We start from the raw sequence: 23,568 nt of genomic DNA, 5'->3' as shown, positions 1-23,568 counted from the left end.
TTTGTACAGTGAAGGCTGAGGCAGGTGATTTTCTGCTTTTAGTAATTACCAACAGGAAGCAAATGGTGGGTGGGGAGAGACTGTGCTTGGCAGCTGCATGATCATTTGTTCTTCATGCACATGTTTTGGGTCTTTGTTAAACCTCTGCCTGTTTTCTCTCATCTCAGTCTCCTGCACATAAACACAGCTGACTAGTTTTGTTCGAAGCACAGCCAGAACAGGTTTGTGTGTGTGATGAAGGCCTGTTAAGCATAGTTTCCAAGCTTAGTTTAAATTCTGTTTAAGTACACTTCCAGCCAAAAACCATTCTAACGCTTTTTGGCCTGCCAATGTGAATGGGGAAAAACCACGTTTGAACCATGTTTAAGAACTCTATTTCACATGTTTTGTAGCCTCTTTGTACATAGGCTAGAGTCTGTTTCCCTGGTAATATGGGAAGAAATGTCCTCCAAGTAACATGGCTTTAGGCTAATTGGTGCTGATTCAGGGCCTTGTGCTCTCATGTCCCTGATCTCTCCTTATTAGAGCTATACACAATATTAGAATCTATCAGTTGCTCCCCTTCCTCATCAGGTTTATCTTTGGAAATGACATGATGGGAGGATAGGAGAACCTGCTTGAGCTATGGCTGTAGCAGCCTCTACTAGTCACATGAAGTTTCAATTCTTGTGCTGCAGTCAAATGCAGAGTCTCTGGAGAGAAATGTGGCTTTTTTCCTCTGGGTCTGAAACTTAATATGTGGACACTTGCTATGTGCACAGTTTACTTCACTAGGCACAATTACCTCAGATACACAGCTGGAGATGAGCTTTTTTCCATTTTAATTTAGGACACTCGTGATGAGACAGCTGTGCTGTGGCTGGATGAAATTCAGGATGGGATTCATCGGTCCAACAGGGACACAGAGGAGGCACAGAGATGTAAGTTTCATATTAAGTGCTTCAGTCAACCTTCATCATCAGGCATCCCCAGACTGTCTAGAAGATGGTTCAGATGTAGAACTGTCACTCTGTATATGTGAGAGAGAGCCATGGAATGCTCTGGAGGAGTGTTTGAGGTGGAACAGGTGTGCATAAGGCAATATTCAAGATGGGCCAGACTGTTTAACTTATTTTAATGGTGTTGTTTTTCTACATTATTATGTCACCTTCTGAATACATCCCTGCATCCAATTTGTATTTTGTATCATTGCAGTACATTGAGCAAGTGTTTTCATTAAACTGCACACAGTAATGCTTAAATCTTTTTCCTGAGGTTGCAACTAATTAATTACTTGTGTGAGTGTGAGAGAATTATTTCATCCAGTTCATATTACTTTGTTTTTGTCTATAGTAAATATCTCCCATTGTTTTGTCCAGTCACTCAGTTTTATTAGATGCTTTTGAAGTTCCTCAAATTTGCACTGATTTTTACTAACCTAAATAGTTTTGTACATCAACATTTTTCACGTGTGCTATTCACCATAGCCTTCAGATACCCTAAAAAAATCTTGAACATTCGGCCAAGCACTTCTTCATGGGTACCTCACTATTAACTTCCTTTCTGTCTACAGAAACCATGATGATTTCTGCTCTTTGCTTTCAATCTCAACTGTTTTTTCAGTTCCTGACAGAATTTTTCCTCTCACCTTGTGGTTTATCAAAAGCCTTTTGAAATTCTTTTCACCAATTTCCTTTATTTGCCATTTTAACTCTCTGAAACAAGTGGGAACTCTGTTAACTTCTATACCTTCAAATCATCGAGATATTTTTCTTGCATTTTATGTATTCTGATTTTTGTATATTATCATATTCTCTGTAACATTTCTTATGTGAACCCACTAGCATCCTTTTTATTGAAGACCATGGCAAAGTAGCTGAGCCTTTTATCTTTTCCAGGCTCCTTTCCCTCCCACGCCCCTTTTAGTAGTCATCTTACATTTTGCTTGATATTCTTCTTTAACCCCTGACATGTTGAATAAGAATATACTTTATAATTGTCTATTTCCTTAATTTCTGATATGATAGTATCACAGTAATGATGTTAAATGACTGCAAAGACACATGATCACCACACTTGGCCACATGTTTGAAGCAAGAACTCTGAAGTGGGGAACTCTGAAAGCCCAAAGTTCTATGCCATTGGCTCTAGAATACAGCATGATGCACCTTCCCTACAGTGACTCGACAGCTCTCTTCCTTTGTGCTTCTAACCAGCTTTAAACACAGGTCTCCCCTTTACTTAGTCTGAAAGGTGCACATTCACTTATATTTTGTGCATTTCCTCTTCTCCATTTCATTTTATGTCTTGTAGATGTTCAGAAAAGCAGCAGCTTCAAATAGTGACCCAGCCAACACCAAGTTTAAGGATGTGTTATGGACACATCCTGTATTCCTTCAAAATATGGTGATGGATTTGCATGCTAATCGATTGCCTTGCCAATGTTCTTTGATGCTCATATGTGGCCAAGGCCTTTCTCTGCAAATTCTATGTGAAGAGGTCCCTAGGATTTTATCTACAGTGGACTATAGGCCATTAAGTTAATCTGAACTTTTGTTCCCAATACAATAGGTTGTGCTTCTTCCATGAGAACATGTCTAAATGGACAGTGTGGCAGGGCTGCAACTTGAAGGTCATTTCAAGGAACATCCAGGCTTAGGAAAGCTGGTTTCTTCAGCCAACTTCCAATCAATTTCTGTCAAACAGATCTGTAGGGTGTCTACAAGGAATCTTCTGCACACGTTTTACAAAGCATCACCACTTGAACTTGGCCTCTTTTGGGCAAGGACTGATTCATGTTGGGATTTCTGTAGACTAAATATTGACCCATTCCCCTTAGTCTTCACTTACAATCTCATCCCCACTGGTGTTACCCTCAGACTGTGGCCTCTCCTGGTGTACTGAGAGAGAGAAGGCTAGGATGCTGTGTGAAGTAGTGGTTAATCCAGGTGGAAAGGGCAGGATGGAGTGGGAGTAAAACATCTGAGAATGGTCATATGCTCTGTTGAAGATACTTGATTCCTAAAGATCTGCATCTGACATCCCTTTTGTCCCACACCCAGAGAAATGTTCAAAGTTGCTTTTCTTGTAATCTGTTCTGTGTTTGGTGTGGGCCACTGAGCCCCTGCATGCCAAGGTAACCTGCTCTTTTGTGTGTTATCGAAGTTTCCTTAGGAATTCTGGCCATTAATGAAGCAGTGGTCCATGGTGATGTGGGCCAGACCCTCAGTGCCCTGCGCTCTCCTGATGTTGGGCTGTATGGAGTCACTCCAGAGTGTGATGAGACATACCAGCGTGACCTGGCAGAAGCCAAGAGAGAAAAAATGGCATCAGGTGAATTGTGGGGCTTGTACAACTGACTCTTAAATTATATTCTGTCAAGCAGAAAGGAGATAAATCTGAGTTGGTGGAATGGAGAGCAAAGGCCAGGAAATATATTTTCTATCTGGAGTGAAGTCTAGGGCTGTGGGGATGGGATGAAGAGCTTCTTTGTAGCATTTAGAAAATATACTTTTACTTAAATGTGTAGTAGGATGTTCCCTACCATAACATGCTCCTGAAGTAGGTAGTTCTGCTATTAGTTTAATAAGGTCATGGAGAGGGGCATCTCTGCTTTTCCAGCTGCAGTGAATAGTTAATTGAAAGTAGTTGTACTGATGATTGCTTAATGAATGTTATCTGTGTGCTGGGAGGCTTTGCTTCTCATTAAGCCTTTGTACTTCAATTTCTGCTTGTAGGGGACAACAGCAGTGAGTGGGTTAAGCACTGGGTGAAAGGAGGCTATTATTATTACCATAACCTGCGAACCAAAGAGGGACGTTGGGATGAACCCTCAGGATTTATGCAGAATAACACACAGCTCTCCCGGGAGGAGATACAGGTAGCTCACTTACAGATAACATATGCTCACTTTCTCCCTGAAAAGAGCAAGTTCTTTGTAGTTGCTCAACTGGGTAATTCTCCCCAGTACTATCCTAAGAGTTAAAGCTTAAATCCAAATAGAATTATTGGCTATAAAATAATGGTACTTAAAAATAACTAAAATAAATAATCTGCTGCGAGATCATCCTCTTACTTGTGCCTTTTTGGGCGTGTCACAATACCCTTTTGATTTTGCCATGCTCATGCTTTGCAACCTTCCGACTGGGGGTTAGCAGATTTTTATAGAGGATATATTTTACCTTGGCTCCATGTGTCAGGAAATTCCTTCTCTCAGCAGAAATTGTATAGAGGAGCCACTTCAGCAAATTCACCAAACTTTGAGCTCAGGACCACGATCCCAATGTATGTTGAAGGATAATTTAGGACGTTTGGTGCATGGTATAGAAAGTTAATTTAGCATCTTGATTTTTGTCTCCTCACTCTACCTGCCCTTTTTCCTTTTGTGATTTGCACCGCCTCTTCCTCCTGCCATAACATTAATTCAGAGCTCTATCTCCGGAGTCACTGCTGCATACAACAGAGAGCAGCTCTGGCTGGCCAATGAAAACCTGATTACCAGGCTGCAGGCTTGCTGCCGTGGGTACCTTGTTCGCCAGGAATTCAACTCCAGAATGAGTTTCTTGAAGAAACAAGTCCCTGCAATCACTTGTATCCAGGTAGTGAAGTCCTACGTCTCTGTCTATGGGTGACTTCTTCTGTGTCTACTGTGTATACAGGATACTGACTATTATTTATTTATTTATGTAAATTATAGTAATGCCTAGAAACCAGAGCCTCATTATGCTAGGTGCTAGATACAGTACAAATGTCTAGCAAAAAGACAGCTCCTGCCCTGAAGAGTTTATGTTACTTATCCCTTTTCATGTGAAACTAGCAAATTCCTCCTCAGGCAGAACTGCAGAGAGAGGAATGTATCAGAGAAGATCCTCTGTTGGTTTATTGTTTGGTGAGCCATTGATGTTTGTTTTGGGAACAGGAGTATGCCAAGTGCTTTATGTGTTGAAGATTTTATCTGATGAATTGCTCAGTAATGTACAGTACTGCACTATGGATGCAATGTGTTAGAGCTGTTGGATCAGCTCCATTTTGTGAGCCTTTTGTCTCATCAATCGGTATATACCCCAACATAGTTGTATCCTGGGACTTGCTCTCTGTCTCTGGAGGAATGTGCTTGTTTCATTTTTATTATCTTATTTCAACCTGGTGATATCTGGAAAGTGACTTTCTTAGAAGTTGTGAGTGGACAGTTGGGAGCACTGCACTAGGAATGAGGGGAAGGTTTCTGAATGCTGGGTGGCAGCATCAGATTTACCAGTGCAGGGACTGCAGAAAGTCTTACAAAGTAAATTGTACATATATACATTTTATAAAATGTCCCAATGTGGATTTGATTGTCTCATGTAGACAACCCCTATCACTGGAAAAGGGGAAGGAGTTGAGGGCAGGGAAGGTAGCCTGATTGGCAGGAGAAGGCAGTGGAAGAAGTCTCAGAAACTGGACCCACCTACCTTGGTAGCCTGACAGAACTAGAGACTCATTAAGGAGATTGGGAAACAAAGAAAGCTGACACAAAAGCAGAAGATCTGTGAAAAACTGGGAGCTAGGCAGATCTGGTCAGGACTCTCATATGGAGAAAACTCTGTCCTTTCTCCTACTATCTGTTGTAATTCTTCAGTCTGTGAGCCTGATGCAACTTGCCCTTCTGTACTGTTGGATCCTTCTTGGGCTGGGACCATCTGGGAGCAATGTCGAATGAATTGATAGCTCTTAGGCCAGGAATCAGCAAGTCAGTAGCTTCATAACAGAGCAGGAACATTTGCTTAGGAAGGAGTGGGCATGAGAGTCACCCACAGGATGGATGGGGACGATGTTGCTCCTCTTCATGGTCAGGGTGTTTAAGGAACTAGGGGATCAGGAGAGGAAAGAAGAATCATTTGGCATGAGGGTTTGAAAGCTTTTGCAGGAAGAGAGTGAATAATGCTTTCTCTGTATGGGTTAATTCAGTTGTATAATAGGTGACTGTTCTGTATTCTGAGGGGTAGTTTATCTCCACAACACACATCAAACTTGAATACAATTGCAACCTTTTACAAACACTACAGTAATTTGATACCTCAAACTCTCTTCCACACCCCCTTCCCTGTGCCTTCAGAAAAGTGTCTTTCCCCAAAGGTTAACAAATTTGGACTGTTTCTCTCACAAAGAGTGTTGCATTTCTTCCATGTGGTCTCTTACATCTGGAACACCTTTCTTAAATCTATGTGCACAGCCACTTCTTTGTGCTCCAGCTCCCTTCTTAAGGCACATCGCTATTCTGATGCCCATGGTAAACTCCATAATGAAGACTGATGAGCAATGGGACCCATCTACGCTGCAGTTAAATACCCATGGCTGGACTGTGCTAGCTGACTCGGGCTCAGGCTATGGGACTGTTTTATTGCAATGTAGATGTTCAGGCTCAGGCCGGACCCTGTGAGGTGGAAAGGTCCAGAGTTCGAGTTGCAGCCTAAGCCTGAACGTTTACACCATAATTAAATAACGCCTCAGCCCAAGCTCCATGAGCCTGAGTCAGCTGGCACAGGCCAGCCGCAGATGTCTAACTGCATTTCAGACATACCCTTAGTGATTCACTAACACTTTTCACACACATTAAAGATAACAAATTATGAATCCCACTTTTTACACTTGGCCACAGGCAAACTCAGGAAGATGAGTAGCACGGACGTGTTAAGAGTGGTAGGTAAACCCATTTCTAATGCTTTAGAAAATAAACTTGTGTGTGTGTGTGCATGTGCATTATCTGGTTTCAGTCTCAGTGGCGTGGCTACAAACGGCGGAAGGAATACCAAGATCGCTTGGAGTACCTGCGGGCACACAAGGACCAAGTAGTTAAGGTACAGTTTTCTGGGAAGTGTCTACTCCTAATCATAGAAATTAGAGATGGAAAAGAACTTTTAGGTCATATAGTCTATCTTCAGGAGCCAGGGCAGAATCATTCAATATCATGGATTATATACTGTTTCTAGTTCTTTGTCCAGTGTAGGTTTAAAAGTCACCAGGGCTTCTGCCTCTTGACAGAAAATTACACAGCCTCTTTGATCCCATGTGTGACGTTCCCCTCTGCACTCTAGACTGGTATATTGCTGTGTCACCCCAATCCCTCACTCCTCAACCCCGTCTTGCCCTGTTGTGTGAACCACCCACTCCTGGATCAGTTCACTCACAGCCCCCTGCAGACAAGCAGCTCCTATTTTAGTGAGTGAGTGCTTTTGGCCAGCCACTCATGCGATTCTGCAATAGAATGACCCCAGCCAACATCCTCAGTCCCAGATGCAACCCTAGGAACCGCCACCTTACAGAGTTCAGTGCTGCCCATTGGTTAGTCAATTTATCAAAGAAATTGATATGCACCAACTCTGTCAAGCGTATACACACTCAAACCACATGTACTGCTTTAGATAAAACAAACAAATACATTTATTAAGTACAGAAAGATTTTAAGTGATTATAAACCAGAATAATATGAGTCAGATTGATCAGTAAGAAATAAAACAAATCACATGCTAAACTTAATTTAACATTTCAGTAGCCTTTCAGTCTTTGATCTTATCTTACCACACAGGCTGGCTGAGCTGACTCCTTCAGCCAGGCCCCCTCCCCATGGGCAGTCTGTCAGTTGCTTGATGTTGCCTTATAGATGGATTACAAGAGAGAGCTCCAGAGACAAAAATGCCTCTGCCTTTAACATGTTACTTTGTAACCCCTGGGGTCAGGTATCGGCCATGTCCAGCAATGGCCATGATTTCTTCCACTTGAGTCAAATGAGCATTGCCTTATCAGGTGCTCAAGTCAGTCCATTGTTCCTGTATGCATGCCTCAGCAAGGCGTGAACACTCACTTTGCTTTGTGATTGCCTGGATCTATTCAAGCCATGTAAGACACACATTTGGGAATATCACATAGCAGAGTTTCATATCTATACATATGACATTGCAGGAAACCTACTACCATAAAAATAATGTTCAGTGCATCATGAGCATTCCAAAAACACGTTACATGGCATACTTTGCATTAGACAATAAACAGTTACATTATAAGGGTGAACATGAATGATACACAAATCACACCATAAGGGTGTACATGGGGTATAGCATATCACACCATGGTCAGAACATTTTTTTCTAATGTTCATCCTAAATCCTTCTCTAAATTTATCCCATTCTCCTAATTATACCCCCTCCTTGTGCCTTATCCTAAATAATCTCTCTCCCTTCCTGGCATTGATATCCTTCAATTTTTATAGAATATTAGGATTTGCTTCTCTCCCTCCTCATATATAATGTAGCTGAAATTTACATATTTAGCATTTTCAGTAATTCATCACGAGTCAGTTCCTCCAGCTCTTTGATAAGTTTTGTTGCATTTCTTTAATTTTCTGCTAATTTCTCAATGTCTTTGTGGTAAAGAGTTTGTAGTGGGATCCTGTCATGGAAGAAAGAGTTTCTCTCTCTGTGAGTATCTCATTATTTCTTCACAGATTCAGTCAATGACCAAAATGTATCAAGCCAGAAAGCGGTACAGAGATCGGCTGCAGTATTTCAGAGACCATGTAAGAGCCTCTCTGCTACACTAGTTTTAATATATATTTTCTGTATTACGCTGTGAGTAAACTGATGTGGGATTCTTTTTTCCTCCTAGATAAATGACATTGTGAAAATCCAGGCCTTTATTCGTGCAAATAAAGCACGAGATGACTACAAAACTCTCAGTAAGTATTTTCAAAAGAGTGAAGTTCATATATCTGTAGATTGTCAGTATTTCCATGGCACACTGCTAATACAGTCTGCAGCATTGTAGACCATTTAGAAGAGTAGTAGTTGTTGATACTGGACACTTAGTGACTTTTTTTAATACAAGTGAGACACGGTATGCCCGATTTGCAGATTAGTAACGTTTAATGTGTAAGGTTTTTTAATAGATATACTAATTGAATACAAAGCCCAAAATTAACTACAATATATTATACTTACTAAGCCTGGAGAGCTAAGTAATTACTTAGAAGGCTGTATACAGGAACGGCTTTTTTTAGGGGCCTTGCCAGGGAGTTAGTGGATTTTTTGGTCCGACCTGCAGCACCTCCCGCGGAGTCAGTGTTGATGGAGCACGCCCCTTTGTCTAAGTAGTGACTTTCTATACCCTTTTATAAACAGCTTTTACCTAATTACCTCTTTACTTATCATATATGCTAATTACTTACATTGGGTTTTTACCCTTAACTAAATTTTTTTTCTACCATGATAATTGAGGTAGTTAAAACAACATCTGATGATAGGAGGGACGGTGTAAAAATATGCCCCTTGGCAATGAAAAAGTGTACCCCCAGACGCGTAAGGATAACTTGTTGTTCCCATCACCGTTATCTATGTGCAGCTTCAAGCATACATGTTGTGTATTTTGACTTATGTGCAGTGGTATGCAGAAATTGAGACATCTGCAAGATTACTCAGTAGTCCTATTCATCTCTGCCAACTGGAAGATGTTATGCTACAGGGGTCAGAATAGCCAAGCAAGCAACTGAAGCTGTGCTAAGCCTGTAGAACAGTGGTCAGACAACTCAAATTGTACTGGGCCTCTAACAGTTGTATCGGGCGATACTTGGGTGGTATTGGTAGGGGACAGTGGAAGCTTGGGGAACACTAAAGGTGAGGGAAATTTTAAATTCAGACATCACTGTTGCTACTGATGGGTAGAACTACAGCTTTAAATTAACCTGGGCATCACAGAGTGGCCTAGATTTGATATTTGTCTGACTCGTTCTTTTGTTGTGGGGTATGCTCACATTTTGTCCAAAAAAAAGTAATTCCAAATCCTGCTAGAAATTGTGTATGTGATGCGGTGTTCAGGTGATGGACAGATTCTCCATATGCTGTTAAATTGCATAATTATTGATTTCTCTTGCTCTTTGCCTGATGCTTCTTCATTTCCTTTTAGTCAGTGCTGAAGACCCACCTATGGCTGTGGTCCGGAAATTTGTCCACTTATTGGATCAGAGTGACCAAGATTTTCAGGAGGAGCTTGACCTAATGAAACTGCGTGAGGAGGTTGTGACCCTAATCCGATCCAATCAGCAACTGGAAAATGACCTCAATCTCATGGACATCAAAATTGGATTGCTTGTGAAAAACAAAATCACATTGCAGGTACGAAGTGCACTAATAGGGAAAGCTAAAGTACAGTCTCAGCATATAGACTAAGTAGTCTAGAGAACAAGCCTCCCAGCCCTTAGCTGTTCTAAACAGCTCTACTAATTTGCCAATCAACCCTACTGTGGAGATGAAAGTGCAAGTGAAACAGGGGCCTCAATGGGATAGTCAAGGCAGGTGGAAATTGATGGGCATTCAGAAGAACAAGTGAGTGCTTGTAGCACAGCTGAAAGATGGAAAGAAAAGATAGCCAAGCAAGGAGAAACAGATGATGTGGGTCCCTTCTGAGGTGGCTCCCTCAGAGAGAAGTTTGTTGAAAATGGTGATTGTTCAAAGCAAAAAATATGACTACTCCTTTAATTATTATTTAAGAGACTGTGGCATCAGTGTGCCCAGCATAGTATAGAAGCTTAGTCTAAATCAGGCAAAATCGCCTTGCACTATGGATCAGACACGTTAAACCAAGGGAAGGTTCTTCTGTAAATTGGGGCTAATATTTTAGCGGGTTTGTTGTTGAAATGCTTCACAGAGAGGAGAGGAGAGGATTGTCTAGAGACAGCTGATTGACTCTAGAACTCCTGAGTTCTAATCTGGTTCTGGTTTGCTGAATGGCCTTGGTAAAATTGCCTAATCCCTCTGTGCTTCAGTGTCCCCATCTCTAAAACAGTTATAGCAATAATACATACGTACATACATGCCACTCATGCTCATTATGGCAAATCCCAAAGGGATCTGACCTTTCAAATAGAGAACCACCCGCATCAATCTCTGGCAAGATGCTCAAGGTGGTCTGGTTGTATATTCATTTAATGTCCATCAATGGCAATCTTGTTGTGCCACCAAAGTTTTTGACAGTCACATGACACCAGTCATGTAGTGACATTCCTTAGCATGCTTAAGAATTCATTGGTATTCCATTCTAATAATATGTCTGTATCAAGAAAGCTGCCAAAACTGAACCAGAGTTTATTGGAGATGGTTGCTGGGTTCAGCTTCTAATAGCCTCATTTCTGATCTTGTCCTGCCATTTGACATGGGACAGTTGATGAAGACAAAAAGAATGATAAATGTTAGTCTGGTGTTCTTCAGCTTTCCTTACACCCACATTTCACTTCCATACAAAAGAGTGAGTATGACTGCTTTTATAGATCCACAGCTTTCATAGCAAGCTTAATGTCACGACATCCCCATAGACTCAGACTTTAAAGCCAGAAGAGATCATCATGATAATCTAGTCTGACCTCTTGCACATTGCAGGCCATCGAACCTCGCCCACCCACTTCTATAATAGAACCATGACCTCTTACTGAAATCCTCAAATCCTGATTTAAAGACTTCAAGTTACAGAGAATCTACCATTTACTCTAATTTAAATCTACAAGTGACCCATGACCCATGCTGCAGAGGAAAGTGAAATTCCCCCAGGGTCTGTACCAATCTGACCCAGGGGAAAATTCCTTCCCCGCCTCAAATAAGTCAATCAGTTGGATTCTGAACATTTCAGCATGACCCACCAGCCAGACACTGGGAAAGAATTCTTTGTAGTAACTCAGAACTCTCCCCATCTAGTGTCCCATCACTGGCCATCGGGCATATTTGCTACTAGCAGTCGCAGATTGGCTACATGCTGTTGTAAGCAATCTCATTATACCATCCCCTCCATAAACTTATCAAGCTCAGGAGGCTGCTGGAGGACCTGACACATGACAGCAGCTGCTGCTGTACAAGTGCCTAAATCTTTCCAGCACTGTCTGTGATGCTGTCTAAATATTTAACAGCTGACACCTGCTCAGTGTCCCATTGGGGCAGGTTAATACTGAGCTGAAGGCTGCTTTGATGGTAATTGCCAGGTACTTAGTTTTGTCTGAATTAATAACCAGACTAATGTATGGTCTTTCTTGCCCAACCAGATCAGCCATCAGCTGCAGTGATTCACCCACAAGACAATGCCATTGACATATTTGAGATCTCAAAGCAGAATGGTGTTCAGCAAACACTGCTGACAGTTGCCTCCTCAAGCTTGTCCATCAACCAGTCAATGCCAATACTGAACAACAAGGGTAACAGAACAAAGGCTTGCTGAACTCCCATGGAGATAGGAAACCATGCCGTGTATCTGCCATTGACTCTAACACAGCTTTCCATTCCATTCCATTATAGAGCTCTTCTGTCAATGGCACTGTCTTCCAGGGATATTGAATCACCTCATTAGATTCCACAAACTTGCTCAATGCACTTGTGTAGGCTGGTGGCATGGTCCAGCCAGGGCATCACGACCCTTCCTCAGGACCAGGGTCCAAGGAAGGCCACAGCACCTTGGTCTAGGGGAGTAAGCTTAGCAAATCACAAGTCTTTAGCCCCAGCCATAGGCAGGGTGAGCTTCTCTTGCAGTCTGTAGCCCCCTGGCCCTCCCTTAGGGCAGGACTGGTAAGGAGTCTGGTGCCCCAAGTCCTCAGATAGGGCGAGGCAGGCAAAGGCATCTGTAGCCCCCGGCCTTCCGACAGGCGGGGCAAGCAAGCAGTCTGGTGCCCTTGGCCTTCCAAGAGGCGGGGCTAGCAAAGGAGTCTATAGCCCCTGGCCTTCCAACAGGCGGGGGTAGCAAGCAGTCTGGTGCCCATGGCCCTCAGGCAGGGTGGGGCAGGCAAGGAGTCTATAACCCCTGGCCTTCCAATAAGCAGGGCTGGGAAGCTGTCTGGAGGCCCCAGCCCTCAGGCAGGGCAGGGCAGGGCAGGCAAGCAGTTTACAGTCCTTGGCCCGCAAGCTGGGCAGGGCTGTTGAGGCAGTCAGTAGCCCCCGGCCCTCCAGCGGGCAGGGCAAGCGAAATAGTCTGGAGTCCCCGGCCTCGCAGGCAGGCAGGCCTAGTAAAGCTCGGTATCCTCGGTTAGAAAAGTTCCAAGGAAGCCAAGCACTCCTGGGGTGGTTAGGGAAGGGGTGGGGGGATGCAGGTCCACCAAACTCCACTGCGTCCCAGTCCAGAGCCACTGAGTCAATAGGGATCAAGCCGCAACATGCTGACTGGTTTGGCCACTGACTCAGCCACTCTCTAGTCAGCTGTCCCTGGGCTACTTCCTCCCATTCAGACCCCAGAGACCTGCAGCCAGTCGTCTCCCTCCGGGTAGGCGGTGAGCGGGAGTCCCACCAGTCCCTCACTGTCGACCGGCGGCAGATCCGGAAACTCCTCAGGGTTGCCAGCGGAGGGCAGCTCCTCCAGGTCACAGGGGTCCTCCGGTACACCAGGCTCAGTCCGCTCTTGTGGGTCCCTGACATCAGGCAGCTCCTCCAGGTCAGGGCTGGCCTCGGGGGGTTTCTCCCACCCAGCGGTCTCGGGTAGCTGCTCCCAGTCACTCGGGCCCGGTGGCCCTCTCCAGTCACTCGGGCCCGGTGGCCCACTCCAGTCACTCGGGCTCGGAAATCTGGGCAGGCTTTGGAGGCTCCGGTCGGTGGGGCGGTTGATCCAAACAGCTGCAGGGTCTGGGTCAGGCCTAGACTGCAGCCTCTGGGAAGACACGTCTGCCTCTGGCAGCAGCTTCCCCCTCACTGAGCTGCAGGGCGGGCCCTTTATCTTTCCCTTTCCTGCCCTGGCTCTACCCCTCTGTTTCTGGGTTGTTTGGCCTGTAGGGCCTTGTTCTGCCCAGCAGGGGCGTCGCAACCCTTCCTCGGGCCCAGGCTCCAAGGAAGGCCACAGTGCCTTGCTACAACTTGAATCAAAGGCTTGGTGGAAGTCTATAATAAGTGCTGTGCATGTCATATTAAATTCAACCATCTTCTTAAAAAGCTATCTCAAGACAAAGACCCAGTTAAAGTAGAATGACCAGTCTTAAAGGCACACAGTATCTCAGCCTTTGCCATAAAGCACATAATTGATTGGAGATATTAACATGGAAGCAAAGACTTTTCCTGAGACTCACAATAGTGTAATACCCGTATAGTTGCTACATTCTGCCTTGTTGCCCTTTTTGACTAGATTACCCCTTCCAGTCACTGTGGATGATATTAGTATGCCAGATGGTCTGGAAGAATCCTTGCAACCACAGAACAGCAATACTCTCATGTGTCTTCAGGAACTCTGGTAATGTTACAAACCCATCGTATCTTCCCAGACTTCAGTTTATGGACTACAGTCTGGATCTCTTCTTGGTTGAAGGAAGGGGGCTCTACCAGATTCCTGCCCATTCTCAAATGGAAGAGGGGCTGCAGATGATAAAAAATTGAGGAGCATCTTGAAATGATCTTCCCATTGATGCAACTGATCCTACAGCCTCTGGCTGATGCTGCTATCCTGATTTTTTACTAGTCAAGCTGGTGCCACCTTCCACAGCAAACACTGTAAAGTTGACTAAAGGGTGCTGAGAGCGTGCCTGGTGACAGCCTGTTCTAAACTGGCTGCCTGAGACAGCCACCAGGGTTCCTTGTCTTATACAATGACTTAATAACATTCCAAACCCAAGCCCATTCAGCCTTTGCTTTGCGCTTGACAAACTTTTCTTTGAAGACTCAAATTGCAGCCTTGCTTTTTTCATCTTAATTCTAACTTTTTATCTCCTCACTGATCCATGGATGAAATTTGGAGGGCTGAGGCCCCAGCACTGAGCTAGCAGCGATCAGTAGTGATTATTTGAAACAAAGCTATTCTTCATCAGATGATAGAGAGAGTGAGACTTCAGTCTCTAATGCTTTGATGACTTTAAGCAGTTCAGAAGAGAAAGCTGTGTGATAGCTTGGCTGTAATAAGAGTTTTTAATTGAATCAGACTAATTTAGGATCATTAACTTGACAGTCTTTTAAGTCAGAGGTGCACTTTTATCAGCAGAAGCTGATTGTCAATGTTGTGTTCAGCACCTCTGTAAACTCTATGACCGTTGGCTGATAACAGTTTTTAATGAAAACGCAATCAATAACAATCCTAGTGAAACTATCCAGACTGTACCAGATCTACTTGTGATTCTTTGGGTGATGGAAGAGTCAATCACCGTGTCATTGGCAATCACAAAGTCCAGCATTTGCTGCCCAATTCCTGTTCTTCTGCCCAATACCAAGAGAGTACTGGCCTTAGAATACTGGCCCAGGTGTCATTATCCTTTCCTACCTGTGCGTTAAAATCACTTAGGATCATGATAACATCTCTTCTCAGAGATTCATTAAGGATTAAGTGTAGTTGCTGGGGAAAATTATCTGCAGTCGCATTGTTGGCCTTGGTGTTGATGGGACCATAGACTGTGATGATGGTAAGATTCCTGCAGTTGGTACAGAAGCAGATGCTGATAGTCCTTCATTAATCACTCCTCAACCCCGCAATGCCCATTGGGCATTGGGTGAAACTAAAATAGCCACCCACTGCTGGAGCAATCCAGCAGGGCAGCCTGAGAACAAAAACATATGGTCGTGCTTGCTTTTAATCCTTTCCTGACCAGCGCACTTCAGATAAAGCATAGACATCAGTGTTCAGGCTTTTCAACTGCTTGATGAGAAGAACAGCTTTAGATGTTTCAGACAATGTTTGAACATTCCAGGAACCAATTTTACTTTTGCTGCCAACAAAGAGGTTTTTTGCAAGGTTTCATTGGTCATTTTGGCCTCATTGGCAGAGAAAAATTCAATTGACTGGATTGTTCTTTGACTGATGTCCCTGTGTGTGCTCCATTTTAGGTGTTCGTGCGCTCCTGTGCTCTTAATCAGAGATTTGTAGTAGCAGTGACACAGCTGGGTCGCATATGCACGGTCCCTATGTCACACTGCAGTAAGCAGTTATCTGGCACTGTGCAATCCATTCCCTCCCTCCCCCCCAATTCCTTCTCTACCACCTTTGGCTCAAGTCGGAGCTCCAAGACTTAGCTAGTAGGAGGTATAATTTGTTCTTTTTAATACTCGTTAATTTTTGTTATTAAAAATATTGGTTTTTCCTTTAACAATAGAAGTTTAGGTTTCCATTGTAGCTGTTAGAGTAGAATTCTATTTCTCCTTCAAAGGGGGGAGAAAAACACTCACTTTAGGGGCATGCCCGGTTCCCTGAGTTTTGAATGCTGCCTCACCTGCAGATTCTCAATACTTTCACAGTGTGTCTGCTGTCTAGGTGAAACACATATACGGCAGAAGTGCTCGCACTGCCACAGTCTTAAAAGCCTGGGCTAGAAAAGTGAGACACCTGCAACTTAAACTCTTCCTTATGAAGAAGTCTCTCAGACTGGCCTCTGGGCCAGAAGCAAGAACCCTTCCTGGACAGAGATTTCCATCCAGAGCCTCTGACAGAGGTCCATCTTCCATGGCTCAGACTAAGGAGCAACCCGCCAAGCAAATTTTAAAAAAGTGGGCTACAACTCAACCAGTACGGGACTCTGCCAAGAAACGGCGTTCCCCAAACCGGCAAACCATGGTGGTAACAACTGCATTGGTTCCTTTCACAGCCGAAGTTGCGGCACACTCTGGCATCGTGGATACTGGGAGACCAAAAGGCCCCAAGCGGGCTAACTTCAGTACCAGCACCAAAGGGAAACAAAAATTTCATACCTCGGTACCAATAGAGCCGACCAGATGCTCAGCACCCAGCGGCTCCGCAACACCGCAGACCATGCTGCTGCCTTCTACCATAGCGTGCACACCAACAGCCACTTCACAATCCTCAGTACAGACCTCCAGCCATTTCATGGTACTGACTTTAGTGGCATCTAAGGAATTCCTGTGCTATAAAGACTTAATGGTCACCTCGACACCTGAATCTCCCATCTATGATACCAAGGTCATCCCAGTACAGATGGTACCAAGTGCCATCACCACTCCACCTTGATCAGGGAATCCATGGACACAATACCCCCCGCAACACCACAAATCCCCCAGCCCAGCCAGGGAAGCACATAACATCGCCTCACATTTGGTACCAGGACCATCGGAACCCACTGAGGATGTGGCCAAAAGAGGAAGAACAGACCTGTGACCAGGAGATGGCTCCAACCGTGCATTTTCCTTATCTTCCCCTGATGACACCATTATGCTGCCCCGTCCTAATACAGGTGACGACTCTGAATATGTTCCTAGGAGAGGTCCAGGAAACACAAGAACTACTGAACATCTTACAAATGGCCACTTCATCCAGGATCGCCTTGTCCATAAATAGTGCCATTATGGAACCTGTCAAAACAAACAGACTCCAGGAATTATTTCACTAACTTATGAGAGGTCTGATGAAAAATATTATATGCTGGCGAAAGGAATGGAATTTCTATTCTTGCATCTTGCACCAAATTTTCTGGTGGTGTCTGCCCCATTCATGGACTGCATGCAACATCACCCCAAAATACAACATATAACAAGGACTGGAAGAAGCTTGACCTCTTTGGCCGTAAAGCCTATTCCTTGGTGACTTTAACCTCAGAATTGCCAATTACAAAGCATTGCTTGTGAAATATGACGACAGTTGCTACACCAATCTCTCGGAGTTTGTGGAATTTATTCCCAAAGGGGAAAAAAAACAGTTTATGTCCCTTATTTCAGAAGGACATCTTATGTCCAGAACAGCATTACAGGCTGCCCTGGACTCAGCAGACACGGATGGAAGATCCATAGCCACTGCAGTAGTCATGAGGAGAGCATCCTGGCTCCATCTTTCTGGATTTCCCAGAGAGGTCCAGTCAGCGGTGGAAGATCTTCTATTTGAAGGTCCAAAGCTCTTTGCCACCAAAATAGATGAATCCCTTCACACACTGAAGGACTCTAGGGTTATGTTGAGATCCTTAGGAATCTATACACATAGAATCAAGAGAAGACGGAAAATATTATACACCACAAAGATTTTGAACCACTTCCTATACACAACATAGATTATACAAACATCAAGGCCGTAAGCAGAGACCTGCGAGGAGATGACAGTTTCCTCCTCAAACCACCATGTCTCAACAATCGTCAACCAGAAAGCAAATTTGAAGGGAACTACTTCACCCCTTATTGTTCTTCCACCCTCTAGTGATGGGTGAAGGTAATACAGCCTCTCTAAAATGGCCGCTCCCTGCCGGCTTCCAGTCCTGTTTCTGGTTCTTGTAAGCCGTTGCCTCTTCACTGGGGCTCTTGCCCCTTCAGTGAATGGCCTGTGGGGGTGGGACAGGGACCCAGTCCCACCCTCAACTCGGGGCCCCAACCCAGGGACCCTACAAGTAGCAGCCTCACGCTGTGGCTTCAGGAAAGCTGCTAGCTTCCCTGGGTTACTTCCCCATCCCCCTCGACTTAATGTCCGCACCCTGCTAGCACACTGGCCCTTCCTGACCTTCCCTGCCAGGGGAGGCTCTTGACCTCTGACAACCCCACTGGGCATGGTAGTAGTGCCAAATCAAACGTCCGATTCAATCTTCCCCTTCTGGCGGGGTCTCTTCCCTCAAGCCTCCAGACCTGGGAAAGGTCCTTTGTCCTCTTCAGTCAGGGTTTTCCCTCCCCCAGTCTTTGTACCTGCTAGATTCTCTCCTGCCAGCGTTCTGCTCCTTCTCCGAAACCCTCCTGGCTCTTGGCAGTGTCTTGCCTGCTCAAAACTCTCCAGTAGCTCACCTCACTCCCACAACTCCAGCCACACCCTTTCTCTGGAAGGGAGACTTTTAACAAGTTCTAGGCAGGGCCTTGATTGACTCCAGGTGTATTAATTAACCCCCGTAACCCTTGCTCAGCTACCAGGGGAAAAGGGACTTGCTGATCCTGGGGCTGATATATCAGCCTTCTAGCACTCTCTGGCAGCCATCTGGTCTGATCCTATGACTCCACCTACGCAGAAATGGAATAATGATATTCTCATACTTGGACGATTGCCTACTGAAAGCATCAGCTCAACAGAAAGCATTAGACGCGGCCATTATGGAGAGCATGTCAGTAATCTGGTCTCAAAGTGACAGAGGTCTGGATCATTGTAGCAAGATCCTGCCTCTGAAAGAGGCTGAAACCTTGGCCAAGTATCAGTAATAAGTGCCCTTGCCTAACCAGAACTAATCTGGGGAAATATGGTTATTCAAATAACAAATATCACAGGATCTTTTTCAGGGGATAAGGCAACAAGCCACGTTTATTGTGAATACAAACATTTGGTAAATAGTATCAATAATGCAAATACCAGGAAAACAGTATCAATATCGTATCAATATCAATGTTGTGCTTTACCTAGTGATTACAAATACAGACACTCTTGTTAATAAAGTGTACTTCATTGACACACGTTTCAGTTGGTACTTTCATTTACACTCATACACACAGACAGGGAGATAGACAAACATACATAGGGGTCTCACAGATGTTATCTTTACCAGCCTCTTGGTGCTTGTGGTAGTCACTGGCCAGGTGACTGTAGCATGAGGGTGAGGAGCAAGGTTCTGCCGATGCGCATCGGTACTCGTGGATGGTGTGGTGTTGTAGACCCGAACCTCCAGTCTTCATCTTTCAATCCCATTTTATAGGGAAAAGACCTCATGTAAGTCTATGGGTTTTTGCTCTGTCATGCTGCATCTGCATTTGGTGTGATCCTTAATCACCCACATTGTTGCAAGCCTGATCAGATTTTGTCCTTTGAAGTGGGCTAACTTCAGAGTTATCAGGGTGGACTCCTTTTCGGCCAGTTGAGTGGTAAAAGTTATTATCTTCGCTCCTTTCTTCCTCCCTCAAACGTTTGAGGTGAGGCTGGTGTTTTCTTTATCGTGTTTGACCATTGTTCAATCACTCTCCCTGTCTACACCCACCTCAGTTGCTCAGCCATTCACACTTCAATCACTTAGTGCCAACTCCTAGCTGAAGAATTCACTTTTTTTTTTTTTTTAAAGGAAACATTATTTCATTTTTGCCAGTGTCTTTCACAATTAGATAGGTATATTATATTTCACAGTGTGTCTTCTTAAACTTAAAATAGGGTTTTTACAAATATTTTGAAAGTGAGTAAAATTAACAGATAAAATGGTCAGTGGAGTGGTTTTACAAACAATCTTAAAACAAATAAAATTATACTAAGTAAAGACAGACTTGAATTATTATGTAGTAAATAGATATTTTTAAAAAGACTGAAGAGAACATTTCAAAGGGTAGAACAATAAGAGTCAGATGAGGTTTTAGCTTTTGATTAAAGTTACAATGTATCAGGCTGAAGTACCTCTTGGTAGAAAGAGGGGCAGAGGTGTGTTTGTGACTCTGTTCTTTCATGTTTTTCATGAAAACAGGATTGGGCCAACAATATTCCTCCCTCCCCAATGTTCCCTTGGGGAGAAACTGCAAAGAGGAGACAGCCAGAGTCTCTAGCCAGTATCAGTAGAAGCATCCAAAACATATCTCTGGACATTCCAAGAAGTTTCTGCAGTTTTGACTGGACTTTCTCTGCCTTGTGCTGCTATTTGCTCCATCCCTCTCCCTTCCCTTCCCTCACAGTCTGTTCATCTCAGCTTCACTCTATACCTGTCCTCTTAACCTCTTCTTTCCTGACCTGTCCCGCTCACTCCCTTCTCTTCCTTTTTCTTCTCATTTAGCTCATCCCCCTCATAAGTAAACCTAAAAAACCCCCCCAGTATCATGGAACTAATGTGAGCTTGGCTCCCATCTCATTGTTCACTCTGCTTCTGTTATACTCCTTCCCTCCCACCCCCTATGTCCGTCTAGTCTATTTAGAGTGTACGCTATCTAGAGTGTAAGTGGGGCAGGGATTGTCTACTACTCTTTGTTTGTACAGCACTTAGCAACAGTGGGCCCCCATTTTTGTTTGTTCCTTAGGAACTACCATAATAAACTTGATTCATAATAACAAAATCTGGATGTGTAGAAGCAGCTGCATATTAAACAGGACCCTGAGATTGTGAAGCTGAGCATCTCTGCTTACCTAAGTCCTACCTGAACTGAGTCTGTGAGCTCACCATCATCCAGGACTCTGGGTAAACCAGTCAATTGCACATGGCAGATTCAATAAAACAGGCTCTGTCTGTAAACCACACATTGAAGACGACATTCCAAACCCAATCTCACTGTGCCCCAGCAGTCTCACATACACTTTGAGCCCCACCATACCCCACAAGAGTGGGCTGTCAGGGAAGTGAGCAGTCTCTCACTACTATACTCTGGGTCCCCTAAGAAACAGCCACTGCACAATGGTGGTCTATCCCATCCAGGGGCTGCAATTGAGTCAGGAACACCTCATGGCTAATTGTATGGAATGCAGCTGATGGATTTAATTAAATCACCATGGGAATGCTATTCTTAATCATTGTTAGCAGGAAATCAACTAATTAAATCAGTGCAGTCTACATACCTCACTCAGGTTTAAAATTGGGCATAATTCTTTGTGCAACTATGTTCATAAATATAGAGTTTAAAAGGCCACAATTCAAAAATATGTGAATGAGACTTTGGGGATTTAAAGTTGGATTTGTGTGTCTCTCTGTCTTTGCAGGATGTTGTCTCTCATAGTAAAAAACTTACCAAGAAGAACAAGGAGCAGCTTTCTGACATGATGATGCTGAACAAACAGAGGGGAGGTTTGAAGGCTCTGAGCAAAGAGAAGAGGGAGAAGTTGGAAGCATATCAGCACCTGTTCTACTTGCTTCAGGTAAGCAGCTCTCCCAAGGTTGCTTTTAAAGCTTTTGACAGCTACCTGCCATGGAGACTTCTATGTCTTGAATCAGTGGACACCAGTGCACTGTGCTTTCGGCCCACCAGTTGTCTTGGCCTTTATGGGAGTGAATGCTGACCCTTTTTTTGTTGTTGTTGTAGACTAATCCCACCTACCTGGCCAAGCTGATTTTTCAGATGCCTCAGAACAAATCCACCAAGTTTATGGATTCTGTGATCTTCACACTGTATAACTATGCATCCAATCAGAGGGAAGAATACTTGTTACTGCGGCTTTTCCAAACAGCATTGCAGGAAGAGATCAAGTATGTGCTGCCATGGCTTTGCCATAGAGCTGACTTAAAGCAGTGATTCTCAACCAGGGGTATGCGTACCTCTGGAGGTACACAGCAGTCTTCCAGGGGGTACATCATCTCATTTAGATATTTGCCTAGTTTTACAACAGGCTATATAAAAAGCACTAGCAAAGTCAGTACAAACTAAAATTTCATACAATGACTTGTTTATGCTGCTCTATATACTATACATTGAAATGTAAGTACAGAATTTATATTCAAATTGATTTATTTTATAATTATATGGCAAAAATAAAAAAGTAAACAATTTTTTTCAGTACTAGTGTGCTGTGACACTTCTGTATTTTTATGTCTAATTTTGTAATCAAGTGGATTTTAAGTGAGGTGAAACTTGGGGGTACTCAAAACAAATCAGACTCCTAAAAGGGGTACAGTAGTCTGGAAAGTTTGACAGCCACTAGCTTAAAAGACCGTTATTATGATGGCCTTTGTAACCTGATGTCTAATGCTACACTGTTTATCTCTGTTCGTGCTTGAGTCCCCAGTTTCTGTCTAAGGATAATTTGGTTTTCCCTGAAGCACAAAGAAATATCTGTGTAGTTTGGAAAGGAGCTGTTCAATAATAGCCATTGTAGAGAAAACAAGCCTCTTTATACTGGGCTTTAGGATGATTTTGTTTTAAATTAAAAGCATCTGCTTTTCTGAGGAGGGAAACTCTGGCTAAATAAATCTGTTTTGGAAAAACATGTAATCAGAATGTAAAGCGATTTAAATTGCTGTTGTGCCTAGAGTAGCTCCAGCTTTGTAAGCCAATAAGGAGCAGCCAAGAGGACTAAGGGGTTGTCTACACAGCAAATTACTGCATAGCAAGCTATAATGTGAATTTGCAGTGCACCAACTTGCCATGCAGTAGCTTGCCATGAGGACACTGTGCTTCGCAGCAGTATGCTAAGCCACATTGTGGGACTTTGGCTGTGCTGTAGCAGTGACCACACAGGATGTTACTGCTTGGCAAGCTGGTGTGCTGTAGATTCACTCTCTGGCTTGCTGCACAGTAACTTGCCATGTAGACAAGTCCTAAGAAACTGAAGCGCATAGTCAGCTTGTCCTGGATTTTCAACAGCTAATGAGAATGCAAAATCTCAATAATGCTGTAGTAGTTTACATTCTTATAAGCTGTCAGTTTGTGGACACTGGCTAGGCACATTCTTTGTGGTCATGTCATATCATAGTCCAATTCCTTCCAGTGCACATCTGGGACCTCATCACTGAAAAAGAATATAAACTATCTCACTAGAGACTTTTCTGTTAACTTGTTATTTTAATGCTTTCAGTGGGTCCTGATGCAACCACAACTGTCATTAAATGTAGTTTTTTTGAAAATTAACATAAATTGATAATAAGGAATATATATGTGCAGTCTTTACTACTGTGTTTTCTCAGCCTTCTACTCCAAACTGTCTTTTATGCTGAAAGAATACATTACCTCTCTTTCCCGTCCCCTCTCACCAAAATCACACCCATTCTCTCTCTCTCCGTGCAAAAATGTTTTAAAAGTGTTTTTAAAAATGAAGTATAAAATG

At 43.6% G+C, this 23,568-nt stretch overlaps 1 protein-coding gene across 2 annotated transcripts in view; it reads left to right on the top strand.

Moving 5' to 3' along the window:
• Positions 1-23,568, top strand: part of IQGAP1 (IQ motif containing GTPase activating protein 1) — a 146,133-nt gene that overhangs the window by 63,379 nt on the left and 59,186 nt on the right. For both annotated transcript variants that reach the window (XM_067555378.1, XM_067555379.1), the window contains exons 16-25: positions 830-920; positions 3,145-3,312; positions 3,717-3,859; positions 4,407-4,577; positions 6,732-6,815; positions 8,459-8,530; positions 8,620-8,689; positions 9,913-10,121; positions 21,511-21,666; positions 21,831-21,994. In XM_067555378.1, the coding sequence (XP_067411479.1) occupies positions 830-920; positions 3,145-3,312; positions 3,717-3,859; positions 4,407-4,577; positions 6,732-6,815; positions 8,459-8,530; positions 8,620-8,689; positions 9,913-10,121; positions 21,511-21,666; positions 21,831-21,994 (1,328 nt within the window). The remainder of the gene's footprint in view (positions 1-829; positions 921-3,144; positions 3,313-3,716; positions 3,860-4,406; positions 4,578-6,731; positions 6,816-8,458; positions 8,531-8,619; positions 8,690-9,912; positions 10,122-21,510; positions 21,667-21,830; positions 21,995-23,568) is intronic.

Source organism: Emydura macquarii, unplaced genomic scaffold (assembly GCF_026122565.2).
Source record: "Emydura macquarii macquarii isolate MOO-44397 ecotype Brisbane River unplaced genomic scaffold, CSIRO-AGI_Emac_v2 contig_1644, whole genome shotgun sequence".
Classification (NCBI taxonomy): domain Eukaryota; kingdom Metazoa; phylum Chordata; order Testudines; family Chelidae; genus Emydura; species Emydura macquarii.
This window is presented reverse-complemented; position numbering and strand designations above follow the sequence as displayed.